The sequence below is a fragment of the Ctenopharyngodon idella genome, chromosome 20 (genome assembly GCF_019924925.1).
Source record: "Ctenopharyngodon idella isolate HZGC_01 chromosome 20, HZGC01, whole genome shotgun sequence".
Classification (NCBI taxonomy): Eukaryota; Metazoa; Chordata; class Actinopteri; order Cypriniformes; family Xenocyprididae; genus Ctenopharyngodon; species Ctenopharyngodon idella.
Window position 1 is genome coordinate 7,673,513 of NC_067239.1, and position 16,417 is coordinate 7,689,929.

At 35.3% G+C, this 16,417-nt stretch overlaps 1 protein-coding gene across 2 annotated transcripts in view; it reads right to left on the reverse strand.

The window, feature by feature from the left end:
- The window catches only part of rad51b (RAD51 paralog B), a 47,422-nt gene that overhangs the window by 11,333 nt on the left and 19,672 nt on the right, over positions 1–16,417 (reverse strand). The window contains exons 8-9 of one of the 2 annotated variants that reach the window (XM_051874001.1): positions 14,801–14,910; positions 9,100–9,178 (exon numbers count right to left, since the gene is read on the reverse strand). In XM_051874001.1, the coding sequence (XP_051729961.1) occupies positions 9,100–9,178; positions 14,801–14,910 (189 nt within the window). The remainder of the gene's footprint in view (positions 1–9,099; positions 9,179–14,800; positions 14,911–16,417) is intronic. The other variant, XR_007926726.1, reaches the window with a different exon arrangement.

Sequence of the window (16,417 nt, forward strand, 5' to 3'; positions counted from 1 at the left end):
CATTCCTAAATTTCCTGCTAGTGCTACCCAATATCAATAAGCCATTTAAAGACAACCCACATGGATTTAAAAGGGGTGCCAGCGTCAACCAAATATATCTCTGTGGTGGTGGATTGTCACATGATACCCTGTAGTGGTGCCACAAAGAAAAGCTACATTCATATCTCATGGATTGACCGGGTCATGTCGCTGGCCAAGAACATACAGGAAACTTAGCACGCCTCCATTAGATCTTCAGTAACACATGAGTTTCTTCCAGGTAGGGACACAGCCACAGAAAGTTTGGACATGTTGCCAATACAACTTCCTTTGTAGCCTACCATCTGTTTTGTATAGACATTCAGTCTCGGGTTGGAGCAAAGTTTTCTTTGCCAAAAATTAAGGTAAGACAAGTCCAATTATTTCAATTCGATAAGAATGGGACCAAGTTGGGCTTGATGCAGTCTGCATTTTTCATAGGTGTTCAAGAAAAGGTCAACTTCAGCAAGTAGCACAACATTTATGAGCAACAGAATATTGTACTCAAATATAAGAATGAACAGTAAAGAAATCCGTTTTCCAAATTTCCCAGGAAGACATGAGTGGTACACCACATTACGTCCTCTGCCAAGAAGCGGTTCTACCAGAGAACTATTGCAGTACTAAACCAATACTCACAAGTCATTTTGTAATGACTTAGCTGGAAGCAAGCAAACTTTGATTCAAATATATTAAACTCCTTTAAAATCCTAGACCTTCTTATGCACATTAGTTCTTGCATTGGAAACATTAATAAAAAGCTAAATATAATAAACCACAAAAAAGGAAGTGAAAGACAATAACCAAGAAATCAAGAACTCTTATTACCAAAGTATGTTTTATAATCCCTTTAAATAGATAATAATCCAGAAATTCATACAGGGGAAATGGTAATGAAATCTAAGGTCTGGCCGAGTTGTGTGTTGAAAGGACTAGACCCAGGACTAGTTAGGCTTTGTTAGATCCTTAGACCACAAAGCTCAAGAATTTTGTCCTTAAAGTGGCAACTGACAAAGCTTAGGTGATTAGCCACGAATTTGTTCCTATTATGAAGTTTGTTTGTGACTAATAGTTAGGCACAAGTTTGTTCTACCTTTTGTTCTTTTGAGATTGTGATGTGTAAACGGTAATATAGACTGTATTACTATCAGTATTACGGTTTTAAGTTTTCATAGTGATACATGTCCACACAACTTTTTTAACACTGATAAAGGCGTTTTGAGAGTCTTCAGTCATTAAATGATGGCGTCTGATATTTATTTAGGTGTGAAGCTCTAAGTTAAGTCAAATGAATCAGCATGTGCTGAATAAGACTAAGAGGAGTGACAGGCAAATTCACGATTGATGTCAGCATGCGCCTATCATCTGGCGTTATGGTGTTTACTGCAGCATACTGTATGAAAGCAAGTTTAAGTCACTTCTCGCTCATGGTGAGATAAAAAGGGCCACCATATGGAGACAGACAGACAGAAAGACAGGCAGACACAAACACACACAGTGCTGTCCAGCTCTTCTATTCTGCAGTGACAGCATGTTCCATATGTGCTCCATGGTGAGTCCCAGCAGGCTGTTAAACAATCCTGTATCCATAAGTGAAATCCCAGACATGCGAGATCTTGGGTAACATCTCTTTTGTTCCTTTCTCTACTTTCTATTCTTCCTTGGATTAGGACTGCACGATTATGAAGACAATAATAATCAATTATTTCTCTCTATATATTGCGACCATATTATTTAGATTAAAATAATTTACTTAAAAAAAATACTTATTTTGTAGGGATCAACAGCATGCCATATTATTTTCGAAGACTACAAATGAAAAACAAGTCGAGAATTGTGTTCCTCGGTTTATTAATGTTTTAGTTATGGACTTGCACAAATGCTCTCATTTAAAACAATGCTGTTTACACTACACAGAATTGCTTATGACTGATGACTGCTTATCTGCATGCAGTCTAGACCTTGCAACAACCCCAAATAATTCCAAATTCCAAATTTAATTCATGCACACAATTGGTTACAACTGATTTTTGGTTAAATGAGACTGATTTAATGAGATAAAAATCATAATTCTATTTTATTAAAAAAAAAAAAAAAAAAAAAAAAAACACTATTGCACATCCTGCCCAATGCACTTCAAACAACTGTGCCAACTGAATGCTAGGAAAACATACAGTGCTTAATTTATTAAACTACATGTCATAATAAAGAGAGAACATAAATATTTTAGAAATCTATCAAAAACTTGTTTAAAACTAAAAATGTTATTGATAGGCAAATAAACTGAAACAACTAAATAGTCATTATCATTCACACATAATATCCAAAAAACTTAATAACAGTCTCTGTTGTTATTGACTGTAATTGGGCATCTATAAAGTGCTTTACTTTTTTTCCCTGTCTTTCTTGTAAAACAGTAAAATCGAAAATTCATGAATAACAGCAATAATGATATTGTAGAATTAGAAATACTTCACTAAACACTAAAGAGCTTACACATACTGGTGGATTAACCATTACAGAAACATGAAAAATTATTTTGGTAATCACTAATACTGATAGTTTAGGGCAGCTGTGGCACAAACCATACATTGGGTGGCAGAGGTCAAAAAAAAAAAAAAAAAGCACTGTAAATAGTGAATAAAATAGTGTAAATCATTAAAAATGAAGATAGTAATAAAGATAATAAAGAAAAACTAACAAACAGGCAAGATAAACATTCTGTATGAACACACACATTCACTCTGGACACAATCACTTCTTACTTTCATTTCTTTATCCTGTAAATATAGGCTATAAGAAACGTCTTACATTTATATTCAATTAAATGTTGTTATCCTTTTACAGTTAATACACTTTAAACAAGAGATATTTCAGCAAAATGAATATTTTTGCGCTGAGTATTAATTGTCTCCCTCTCTACCGCGTTCCCTTCTGACGCGGGTGTGCGCGCCGGCGCTCATTCAGTAAAATTTGAAGTTTAACGCAGACTGTCAGGACGAACATTTATGCAAAAAGGAAATGCTTGCGTGAATTTGTAACATTTACAGATAACGATATAGCCGTAGAATGAACGTTTTGCGCTAAGGACGCACATGCCACATGTCAAAGCGCCTAACAGGGCAAGCCATTACGCTAACGAATTAGCTTGAAGCTTAAAATAAAGAATTCTCATATATTGGGCAGCTTGGATGACGTACCTTTCCCACAGCAGCTCACTCTGTTTCCCCCACTAACTTTAGATGCACTTTTGTCCATAGAAACGCGTTATTCAGTGCTGTAATTTGGCGCGACTGACAGAAGTTATGCGTGCGCGCTGGGCAGACCCGACTAATCGATAATGAGAATTGTGACCAAAAAAGTATGCCCCTCTTGATGGAAATAAATGTTGTGATGTTATTTTCATCAGGGGGTGCATAATTTTTGGTCAAGATTTTGTAATGTATTCCTGTGATGGCAAAGCTGAATTTTCACATGATCTAACAGAAGTCATATTAATATGCAAGAAAGTTCATATCAGTATTGAAATTAGTTGTGCTGCTCAATTTTGTGGAAACTGATACATTTTATTAGGATTATTTGATGGAAAAGTTTAAAACAGTTTAAAAGAACAGCATTTATTTTAAATAGAAACATTTTGTAATATTACAAATGTCTTTACTGTCACTTTTTTTTATCAATTTAAAAGTGCATCTTTTTTTTTTTTTGAATAAAAATATTAATTTATTTAAAAAAAAATCTTACTGGCCCTCTATTATGTAAATGTGATAGATGGTGAAAATTGTTTTGACAAGGTCTAGTGTAAGAGCGCTTATGATTTTGTTTCTTGGCAGGGACATTGACTTGGGGCTTCTTGGAAAGTTTAAATGCTGAGATTATCTAATTTTAATTAACTTCCTTCAAAATCACATAGAAATGTCTCATGACACTTATGGCAAAGGAAGTTACACAACGTGGAAGGATGTCAGGAATATAGAATGAGTTAGAAGTAATGAGATCATTTATCGAAATGAGGCAGAGTTGGCTGGTACAGTATGTCATGGTAAACATTTAAAGGTTAAGGGCCAAAATGTTAATTTCCAGTGCATATTTCTCCATTTTTTCTAAATGAGAAAAAGTTTTGTGTTTTGTCACATTAAAAATTGTTTTTAAAAAAGTCTCTCAACTCGAGACTGCTGCATTCTGTTCCACTCCATACAGCTGTTTTGAAGAACATGAGTCAGGTAAATGCCCTCAAGAAACGTGTCTGATTGGGGTCAAGTGAACTGGGCTTAGAACAGAGAAGTCAACTAGTTGATATAGAACACTTTATTTTAAGGTGACGTTGTGAGAGTGTAATTACACAAATAAGCACTGAGTAATATTAACTAACTACATGCAATTACTATAGGGTAAAGGTTAGAGTTAGGGCTTGGTTTAGGGTTAATTACTTGTAATTATGCATGATTTACTGTTATTACTAGTAAGTATGTGTTACATAGTAACATATACTTACTACTACTAGTATATGTTCCTATATGTAAGCATATGTAACATTAAAATAAAATGACTTCTGAAGGATCATGTGACACTGAAGACTGGAGTAATGATGCTTAAATAAATCATTTTAAAATAGATAAAAATAAAAAAGTTATTTCACAATATTACTGTTTTAACTGTATTTTGATTTAAAAATGCAGCCTTCATGAGAATAAGAGACTTCTTTCAAAAACATTAAAAATCCCACTAAACCCAAACTTTTGAACAGTAGTGTAAATAGTTTTTCACATTGTATGTGTCACAGTTGGAGGAAGAGGTATGTGTTTCAGATGAGGAAGTCGAGGTTTCTATTATTTCATTAATTTGCATTAGCACTTCTGGCATCACCCACACACCAGTAACCAACAATAATCATTTCTGGATTAAAGTGAAGTATAGAGGCATGTTGAGATCATATATTGGCAGGAAGTATTAGTGTATGCATGTGCGATTGACTTGAGGACAGAGTGTAAAGAGCTCAGAGAAAAGTGTGTGAAGAGTGTTTCAAAGGCCTTTCTCATACAGGGTCTTTATTTGAAGCTGGCAGGCCTTGCGAGCCACACATCAAAGATGCACTTGTTGAGAGAGAGACTGATTAACACAACTGAAGCACACAGCCAGACCACAGCAAAGCTATTCAATAGCTGGATTGAAATGGACACACACAAGACTTTCTCACTCTCCAACACAAAGACACACAACCACATAATCACTTTATAGAGAAGCCTTGTCAGCAAAGTACAGAAATAAGGAATTGCTTAGATGTAGTGATACAATGAAAAACAAATTCTTGGCTGAAACCTAAAAATTAGAACACATATTAGGGGTGAAAATTTAAAACGAAAATATTAAATATTTTAAAGGGGACCTATTATGCCCCATTTTACAAGATGTAAAATAAGTCTCTGATGTCCCCAGAGTGTGTATGTGAAGTTTTAGCTCAAAATACCTCACAGATAATTTTTTATAGCATGTTAAAATTGCCACTTTTTGGGGTTGAGCAAAAACGCGCCGTTTCAGTGTGTGCCCTTTAAATGCAAATGAGCTGCTGTGCTCGGCCTAAGAGGGCGGAGCTTCAAGAGCTGATTCTCCAGTGTCAGGATTCAGTCAGGATGCACAATAATGTCAGAAACTGCAAATATATGCTGCATGGAGATAAAACAGGTATAGTTTAGTTCAATTACGGTTATAACTTATATTGTCTTCTTCTTGTTTTTATCCACTATATTACTACAAGCCTGTTGTATCGTACCCCGTTCGACTTTACAGATGAGTTTTATGACGTTTATTGTACTTCACACAAAAGATGAAGCGTCCGTTTTCACTCTAGAAAATCACTGTAAGTGCTTAATAAAACACACTGCAAGTGTGCTTTAAAATCAGGGATCTGAACCGGTTCAAGAAACGAAAACCGGAAATGAACAATTTTGACTGGAACATAACCAGAAACGGAATCAAATTTAATCATTCTGAACAGAAACGCTAATTTGAAAAGGCCATTAACCAGTTAATAATGTTATTTTATCATTCTGTTTAATACTTTGATTTGGCAGTCAACCAATCACGAATCCAACGTGAGTGAAAAGCCCATGCTCAGGCTCTAAAGTGAGTGAAATGTCCGCGCTAATGCGCTCAAGCTCAGCTGTCAAGTCATCATAGGTTAGGTAAGTCACAACGCCAATGCCCTAGCATTAATTTTTCCGATGATATATGTTACCAACCGTCAAGCATTATGCCTACATTTAAGTGAAAATGAATGGCAAGTAATATGTAGCTTGCTGTGTTTTGAAACCAGCGAAAATTGCAGGATTGTAGAACATGAGTTCAGACAACGTCACATCACACACTCACTTTATCGTATTCAGACCAAACTTGGTCCATGTCATCACAAGCATGACCTGAGTTTACATGCTGCGTATCGACACAGCGCCATCTACTTGGTCTGGAAATACTAAAAATAGTTATTTTTGCTTATAACTTCATCAATGTGGTCTCGTAAGATTTGGAGCATCATGCTGAGTCGAATGATATCCAATTTTCCCATATTGGTCATTTTAGGTGTCAGCCATTTTGAATTTTGCAGGAAAATGCTGTATTTTACAAACGCACTAACAAATCATTATGAAACTAAGTATGGGTCATCGGCACGATGCCCTGGAGGAGTCTGAGAATTTTCGGACAAGCGCCACCTAGTGGTAAAATCAAATATTCACATGCTTATAAGTTTGGATGTGGTTGACTTATATTCATGGGAGTCATCTCTATAGATTCCTGAATCCTTGCTGAGTCCAACGATACTGAACATGCTAGGTTTCACCTTAGCCGTTAGTGCAACGTAGTGATTTAGCTTTTAAACAACATTCGCGAATATCTTCGAAACCATTAGTCCAATCGAGATGAAACCACCGTAGGAAAATTGGAAACATAGGTCGTTGACTATGCAATCAAAGTCAGGTGTGGGTAATTTTTTGTGTGTTAATACATATAAATGTATATAACTCCTAATTAAAATGAGATATTTTCACCAAATTTGACACGCTTATGTATGGGGGCACTCCGAGGACAAAAAAAGCTGTAGGACGGCGCAATAATTGAACAAAACATGAAATTGGCTCTAACTACAGTACTGTTGGTCTGATTGACTTCAAAATTGACATGCAGTGTCTTTGTCTCAGTTGCTACCATAGTCCATTATGACATTGTTGTTCTGCTGCTAGCTTCCTTGTTTGCTTCTGTTTTGCTTGGCCCCTTAATGTTTTGATTTTACCGTTTTTTTTTTTTTTTTTTTTTTTTTTTTTAATCAAATAAATGCAGTCTTGGTAAACATCAAAAACTTCAAAAACATATTTAAAAAAAATATATATATATTGTGACTCTAAACCTTACAAATATATATATTCCATTTCTAAAGGAAATGTGGCAAGATCTTTAGCAACAGATGATTCTCTGACTTTTCAAATATGACATTTCATTGGAATAACCTTCAATTATTTTGATCAATCAACAAAATAATTTAAGTGAATAAATAATCAGAATAGTTGTTAGTTGCAGCCCTAAACGTTTTTCATTACACTTATTCCCCCATACAAAATCTACAGCATCTCTCTAAACAAAAGCACCGAATGTGCTAATTTAGTACTTGCTTCCTCTAATAAAACCCAGCAAAAACAAGAACAAGCTCCTAAATGTGAGCTCATATCAGTATGCGGCACAGGCATTAACAGGAAGTGTGAGCTGTTTGATTATTCTTTGTTATTGAATTATATTGAACTGATACCACTGATATCAATCATAGGTTTTAGTAAAAACTCATAAGCAAACTACTTCAATTCCAAACCCCAAAATGAACTCGAGTACATCAAGGTGAATTACTTTTGAATTCTTCTCCAAGTGCTGTTAAAAATCCACCACATATACACCACCATAAACCTCTGCTGAAGAGCCAAAACATTCCCACTATGTTTTTCCTCTGATATCCTGTTTCCCATTAAAGTTTTGTGGTGTTGGGAATCCACACAAACCGCCCCGAGGTAAACTGTGAAGCCCACGATTGAATTCAAATGGTCCTGACAGGACAGCCAGAGGTCTTGGAAGTTAAACTGCAGTGGGCAGAAGTTCTGACCCAGAAGGTTTAACAACACAAACCACACGCACAAATGATTGTACTTGTGTTATTAGCCTTTTTTTCAAACCAGCCATGGTATTTTTTTATGATTCTGATTAATGACACTAAAATAAACAGTGTGACTTTCAGTTACTAAAAACTAGATTTGCCTGCAACAACTAAAATACCCTTTTTCAAATTTTTGTTTTTGGGGTCTACTAGAATAAGTTTTTCAGCTTGAATGTTCAAAAAACAGTCTGTCAGTAACGCTCTGTTTAGTTCTCGTCTCTGTGAAGCCCTCCTTCCAAAAAGCGCAGTGTGCTCTAATTGGTCAGCTGGATCAGTGTGTTGTGACTGGTCAACCACTTCGAGCATGTTTGGGAAATGTCACACTCCTTACCATAACTACGAGTTTCAACACACAACTAACACAACTCAAACAGTCCTCGTCTCTTTTTTTTTTTTTTTTGCCTTGGGTGGGAATTATTTAAATAAGGAATACTGTGAAGTGTTTGTTCCCAGAAGAAAACTCAAGACTACAATCAAAGCATTTCAGGGAGTTCAGAAACATTGCTTACTGATATCGAGAATAACTTGAGTGAATTTGGGCTTTGTAACTTTGCAGACTTTTTTCGTTCTCAAACAGTTGAAAGTTGAAAATGTAAAAATCATAATAGGACCCCATTTAAATATATTATACATTTACTTTTTAGGGATGTGTACTTCCCATAAAAAAATTCAGTATGTCGATTTGATGTCATCTACAACCAGTTCCTGTGTGATATCCTGCAACACCACATTAATTCCTATCATTTTAATTTCCACTGGCATAACATGTACCTGCCTTACACTGGTGTCATGTTTTAATATGACATTCTGTTATTATTACAGGAGATGACATGGGCATGAGTTCATGTAGGTTCAGTTTTGTCAGTACACTGTGCATCGAGCACACTCACCCTCAAGTCGGATGCCCTCCCTCTGAACAGTGTAGCTCAGCGCAGCAAAAGGGGCCACGGGTGACTTGGCTATGACAATCTAAAACAACAAACAGGAAGAGATTTAGAAGTAGTAAGAGAAGGGCTCTATGTCACTTCATGGCCACTATACAAGCCCAAATGATTAGGGCTGACAAAGGACTAATTTTAAATAAATTAATATATTAATCAAAGTCATTCAATTACTAATTACAATTATCATTATAATAATTACACACAACTGTTCAAAAGTTTGGGGTTAGTAAATTTTATTTATGTTTTTAAAATCACTTATGTTCACCAAGGCTGCATTTATTTGATCAAAAATACTGTAAATCGATTATTTTTCTAATTTAAGATATATTTTAATATATTTTAAAATGTAATTTATTCCTGTATTTATTCGCCAGACCGCCTCGCCTTCCGTATTCAAGTTACGAAAAAAGTGTAAACTGGCGTCGCGTCAGTTACATTTTTTCCGTAAGTTGAATAGGGAAGGCGTAGGACGTAGCGTAAGCTTTTTGAACTGCAAGAGTTTTACACTTTCTATGGAAAGCGGTCTGGCGGAAGCTAGATATTTTACTTCATAACTTGTTAAATATGGATATTTTTTTTACACAAATGCATCGCTTCTCTTCAGAAGGCCTTTATGGACTAAGTGCACAAGATGGCGCCGGTGAGCTGCGGCGCTGTGACTGTGTGCACGGTTACTTCCGCTCATGCCCTTCTGGTCTTAGCGACGCTTGCATTTGGTGCAAGAAGAAATTTAAATATGAAACTTGGCTAGATATAATAGTTGTTGTTTTTTTTAATTAAAGAGAAGATGGTGGTCTATCAGAGACAGCTGGGGGACTAAATGGCTCAAAAACTGCTTTCTCTTTCTGCGTGGAACAACACTCGATCTTCATAAAGATCTAATGTTTGCTATTGTCAACCTCATTAGAGATATAAATAAACATGGGAATATAATATGGACTCAGTGTATGCTTAAGTAACTTTATTTGGTAACATTATTATCGCTAACTGTATTTTTTAGTAGCCAATATAATTTAAATGCATAATTTTCAGCATTTGTATTTCCCCTGTGCGTTTCTATTAATTGCTGCATTTATTTAGTTCGAGACGAGTAAAGAGCATCTGTTACATAAATCATCATCTGTCTCGTCTAAGCAGCAAAAAATGTATTTTACTACAGGTAAAATAAAAAATAAAAAAAACTCGTAAAATATGTAGTGATCAAATTGATGAAGCAATTGATGTAGGTAAGTGAAAATATATGCGCAGAATTGAGAGAATAGTATTTATGGAAATAAATTTATCACAGGGCATTTTATGCAGACAACTCTAATCGTAGTTGTATATACAGGCATTATTGTTATTGTATATGCGTATGCACCTTGAGTTCGTTAATCTAACCCATTTAAATGCCATTGGCTCATGTGATTGTACTTTATATCTTAGTTGTATCTTAAGTGACATAACAGATTCTATAAACAACTTTAAGAGATCATTTTCGGCTTTCTCCGGCACTCTGCACTGGCATAAAGCAAAACCGGAAGTGTATATGCGTACACTTGCTGATCGAAAATCCAACATGGCGGCCACGTGCAACTAGTCCATTAACCTCCCGTAGCCGTGTGGAGTACACATTTATGATGGATGGATGTGGATGGAGACACTTTCTTCAGCTCACACTCATGACCCCAGTTCACTGCCATTATAAAGCTCGGATGTGTCAGGATATTTATTAAAACATCTCTGATTGTTTTCATCTGAAAGAAGAAAGTCATACACACCTAGGATGGCTTGAGGGCGAGTAAAGCTTGGGCTAATTTTCACTTGAAAGTGAGCTAATACTTTAACTAATGTTAACAAATACAACTTTAGATTTCCATAATGTATTAGTAAATGTTGAAATGAACATTAAGATTAACAAATGCTGTAGAAGTGTTAAATGAACGTAAAGAGGTGTGAGAAAATAAGTGTCAGATCCGCATCATGTGCGTTATGTCTTAAAGTGACAGCAGCCTAATAAACCTGCTGCTGTCTGTCATTAATGTTAATAAAAGAACAAAAAACAAAGAGAAATCACTCACTGCTCTTGACTGAATAACTTTTGTAACTTTAATAAGGATGAATCTATATTTAATTTAAAATTTATGCAGTGTAGTTTAAGCATGGGTCAAAAATGATGAAAACAATAACTTCTTTTTGTCCATTTTAGCAGGGCAAGTAAAAATCTGAATTGGTGCACCTGGGCCAGTAGAAAAAAAACTTCAACAACCTAGTGTTGAGCCCTGGTATATTAAAGGCACAGCTAAATGTGACATTTATTACAATGGGTTTATGTGAAGATTGTTCATTTAAAGGTTATTTAAATTAAAAGTTATTTTTTAAAGTCTAAAAATTGATAGCTTTCAATTATATTGCAATGCTGATTGGCAATAATTAATTGCTAAAATCGAGAACATAAATTCATTTAATATAGACATCAGTATCAGTACTAGTTGTACCAGTGATACTGGCCTTTATGCTTACTAAAAAGATGCCATTCAACAAATATTCAAAATATACTGTTTTATGATGTTTCTACATTATTTTGGAGATTAAATGTGAAAGTTTTATAAAAAAAATAAAAATAAAAAAAACTTATAAATATAAAAATATATTAAAAACTTGAATGTGTTTGTGATTAATCGTAATAAATAACAAAAAATGTGTGATTAATTAGTTAATTTTTTAAATCGATTGACAGCACTAATTATTTTATATCTTTACTCAACAGCAAAAACAAAAAAAAGATACTTCAGAAAATAAATGCTACAGAATCCCTCCTCCATTATTTTATTTACTTTTTATTTTTTATAAAATAATTTATCAGACTGAATTAACAAGCCATATAATGCTTGTATTTCAATACTTAACATGTCTGAACTCTTTCCCCTTATGCAACAAAAAAAGGGCATCTATCAGGCTGCTACGTCAATGGGCATAAAAGCAAGCACAGGATCCTGGAAAAAAGCCTGCAGGGAAGCAGCAGCATTGGGTTACCAGACTCAGCAGTGTCTGCTGGCAACCTGCGTCAAAGCCTATTAGAGATTCTTGTGAATCTACATTACTCCTTTTGTCATCAGCCTCTAATATCGAAACCCAGCACTGGGGTGTGCCATGTTCAAAATGAGATATCTTAGAGAATATTACTCAACAAAACTCAAAAGAGGAAACAGGCGCGAGGTGTAGGGTAATACTGTCTGCTAACTGTTGCGCAAAACACTCATCTGAAATGAATCAGACCCCCAAACAAAAGTAAACAAATGAGCTTTTGTGACTTCGACCTAATATGACTGTGGTATAACTTGAGTACTCATGAAATGAAAGGCATTTCCGTCTCAAGTTAACTGTCCACAGACGGCAAGACTTGCTCTAGGCTTATTTGTATAAAAATAAACTGGTGCATTTCCTTATCTTCAACTTTGCATGGGTATCTTGTTACCTGTGGTTAAGAATGAGTTAGTTTTTACAAACCTGCTGCCAGTTGCTTTGTGGGAATGCAGTTCCTCACTGATGCGCCGTGACACACAGACGCAAAGCTTTCCAGCCACCCAAACCAGCCCAGTTCCCTTAACTTTGACCCAAATGCACATCTTTCACATGTGAAGTAGCATGACTTTACCTCTAATGGATAAAATCCACAGTAAATGGCTGAAAAGCAGGGAGTTTCTGAGGGTTTTTTTTTTTTTTTTTTTTTACTGAAGCTGCCATGCCAGAGCCACTGAACCACACAAAAGAGCCAGGCACCATTGCCTTCCTTGTGTACCAGCAGTTTTGGACCACTGCCTCTCCACCAGTGTGCCTTTCTTTAGGTGGGAGCTCAGTCGGAAAAAAGAAAAACAAAGTCTTCAGGGCTCTAAGGGTGTACAGGCAATGAGGTATGCCATCATTTGACAGGATGAAAACAAGTAGGGCAGGCTGAGACAAGGAGAGGGGTGGTGGAATAAGCAATTTTCTTTCTTTTAAGCTTGTCTAAAAGATGAAATCACTGCATTTTATTTTCTTGTGTTGGCATATTTCCTGTTGAAACAGGAAGTTTAGGGGGACAAATAGGTAGTGAAAAAGGTAGTGTCCTTAAAAAAACATTCAAAAATGAACTGATTCATGATTTTCTACTTGCTAGTCAGTTGCAGTTGGCCCACATTTTCAGTTTCAATGGTTCTGGAAGTCTTTTTTCATTAATTTTTGAACCAGCTACAAGGTGCATTGCAATATTAAAAACTTTTATGTAAAGCAAAAAAGTATTTGAAAATTGGATGAAAAGAACTACTGTACAATCCCATGAAGCACTGCGAATGACAATCAAATTAAAAACAATGGTCAAATATAAAATGATTAATTTAAAGGTGTTGATTATCTATTGAAACAACATATTTTCAGCTTTTATATGAACGATTTAGAGAGCACTGGGATAGGGTATATTACATACAAAAAGTGAGCAAAGAGCGCTCCCATTATAATCACTGAAGCTGGCATTCTGTTATTGTTTTTTATAATGAATGGATTCACAAACGTGCTTTGGCTGAACTCTTTGAGCTTGCTCTAAACAAACTACAGCATTTTCAGTGGTGTAGAGTGGATTGTAAAATAGAGCTGTAAAATTTATTTAACAGAAGGATTTGTAGTGAAAAACAACATCACCCATGATGCTCTACAGAAAATTCCACCAATCAGATTTGCAAATCATTAGGAATGCACCGATATGAAAATTTTGGCCGATATCGATAACCAATAACTTTTTATATTTGAAAGACGATAATATTTTGGCTGATAAATCTAAATCCAATTTTTTACAAAAACAAAAGTCTCACTATTAAAAACATGTGCCAAGCACTTCAACATAAATCAAACAAATACAGTACAGTATCCGAGTTTTTAAAACATACACTGATTCAAACTCGGATACTGTGCTGTATTTGTTTGATTTATTGCGTTTAAATCAGAGTTTGCTCTGGACATGTTTTTTAATGTTGAGACTTTTGTTTTTGTAATCAGGCTTTAAAAAATTATAAAAAAGTTTGGATTTAGATTTATCAGCCAATATGTCGGTTATCAGCTTTCAAATATAAAGAATTATTGGTTATCAATATTGGCCAGAATTTTCATATCGGTGCATCCCTAATGATTTGCATGCCGTGACTCTGGTTGGTGCAATTTTCTGTACAGCATCAAGGGTGATGTGGTTTTCACTACAAATTCGGCTGTTAAACACAATTATTTTAAAAAATAAGTTTAAATAAAGTAAACAGATATCAACCTCGGGGCTCACAACAGGTGTCTTTAAAGGTTTATAAATTTTTGCAAAAAAAAAAAACAAAACAAAAAAAACAGTTACCCTATGGAGAAAATGAACAAATTTTTTAATTCCCGAAACCCAACTGTTGCACTCTATTAGGGGAGGGACATTATCATTCTAGAGAGAATCTAATTGGACAAAAAACAGTGTGGTTCAAGATGATGTCATCAGTACCTTTGGCCCATTTTCCCACAAGAAAAAAAACTATATTTTTAATGTGTATTTCTAGTAAATATTTCGGTCACTCGGTTAGGTATTTTTTGGTTGGTTTTGAATTTGTTCGTTTTGGCAAATAAAATTTAGCTAATTCACAAAGAGGAGTAAAAGGGTGTTTACCTGTCTCCGTTCCGTATCCTCATATTGGACAATGAGGCGTGTGTTAACACAGTGACTCCATGTGTTTCCCAGCGCCGCTGTCACAAACCCAGAGTCCTCCTCAGTAGATACTGAAGGCCCCAAAAACAAAACAGATTTCATACAGTCAGGGTTCAGGTTCTCAAGTACTAAATTACTTTATTTAAATAAAAAAGACATATTCCTTATGACAATGTCATTGTTTAGATGAATAAGCTACCATTCAAAAGTTTGGTGGTAAAATGTTTTAAATGTTTTTGAAAGAAGTCTCTTATGCTCACCAAGGTTGCATTTATTTGATAAAAATATTGTAAAAACAGTAATATATTGTGAAATTTTATTACAATTTAAAGTAACAGTTTTCTGTTTTAATATGTAATTTATTATTGTGTTGCAAATCTGAATTTTCAGCATCATTACTCCAGTCTTTAGTGTCACACGTTCCTTCAGAAATCATTCTAATATGCTGATTTGATGCTCAAGAAACATTTATCATCATTGTTGACAGTTGTGCTGCTTAATTTTTTGTGCCAACTGTGATATTTTTTCAGCATTTTTTAATAAATAGAAAGTTTAAAAGAACAGCATTTATTTGACAATATAAAAATATTTACGGTCACTTTTAATCAATTTAAAGTGTAATTTCTGAAAACTGACGGTCTGACCCCAAACTTTTGAACGGTAGTGTACAGAAGTTTCATAGTTAGTAAGAAATATTTATGGCTAGTACATTTTTTCATTTCACCCACCATTGGGAGGTTAATTTTGGACTTTGCATGCAGCGGTTTCACCATATTGCACGATTTCCAATTGCTATAACTCACTCATCTACTATGATTCACTTGAAAACTTGGAGCCATTGAGTCATTATTGTGGTTTAAAGACTGAGTGTAAAGCAGATGATAAGCCCGAAGAACAATGGAAACGCTTCATTAGGTCAGACACCTGAGGAAGTTACCAAAGTTACTATTGACATAACACTCATCCGGGTCTTCTTCGAACTGCTATGTAAACACACCTGTGTGTTTTTGTTCGCCTGCTGTGCCATAACCAGAAACAGCCAGGGCCTCTGAGGTCACGGTCTGAGTGTCTTTCTCATGATTCTTTGTTGTGTAACACTTAAGCACCATGCTGTAATCTGACAATACCATTCACAACTGTCACATCAGCAACTCTCACTTCCTCAAAACATTTCCTGTGGAAAGTCGAGTGCGGGAGAAACCTGAAAAGGCTGGCACGGCATGTCAGTGAACTGGATGCCTGGAAGGCCCCTCCTCTGAAAAAACAACATCCTCAATAACCCCCCAAAAAATGGAAACAATAGCCAACTACTTTAAAGCTCCAGACAGGTTTTGAGCTAAAAAGGGTGAATTCACTAAACACTGACACTTTTCACAAAGAATTTCACCACAAAATCATGCTTTATTTACTAAACACAAGCAATCCAGTTGAACCAGGTACTAACTAGACTGAAATAGTGCTGTGCTGAGCAGTGTTGGGGGTAACGCATTACAAGTAACTTGTTACGTAATCAGATTACTTTTTCAAGTAACTAGTAAACAGTAACAGCCATTGATATTTTAAATAGTTGTTGTGTTG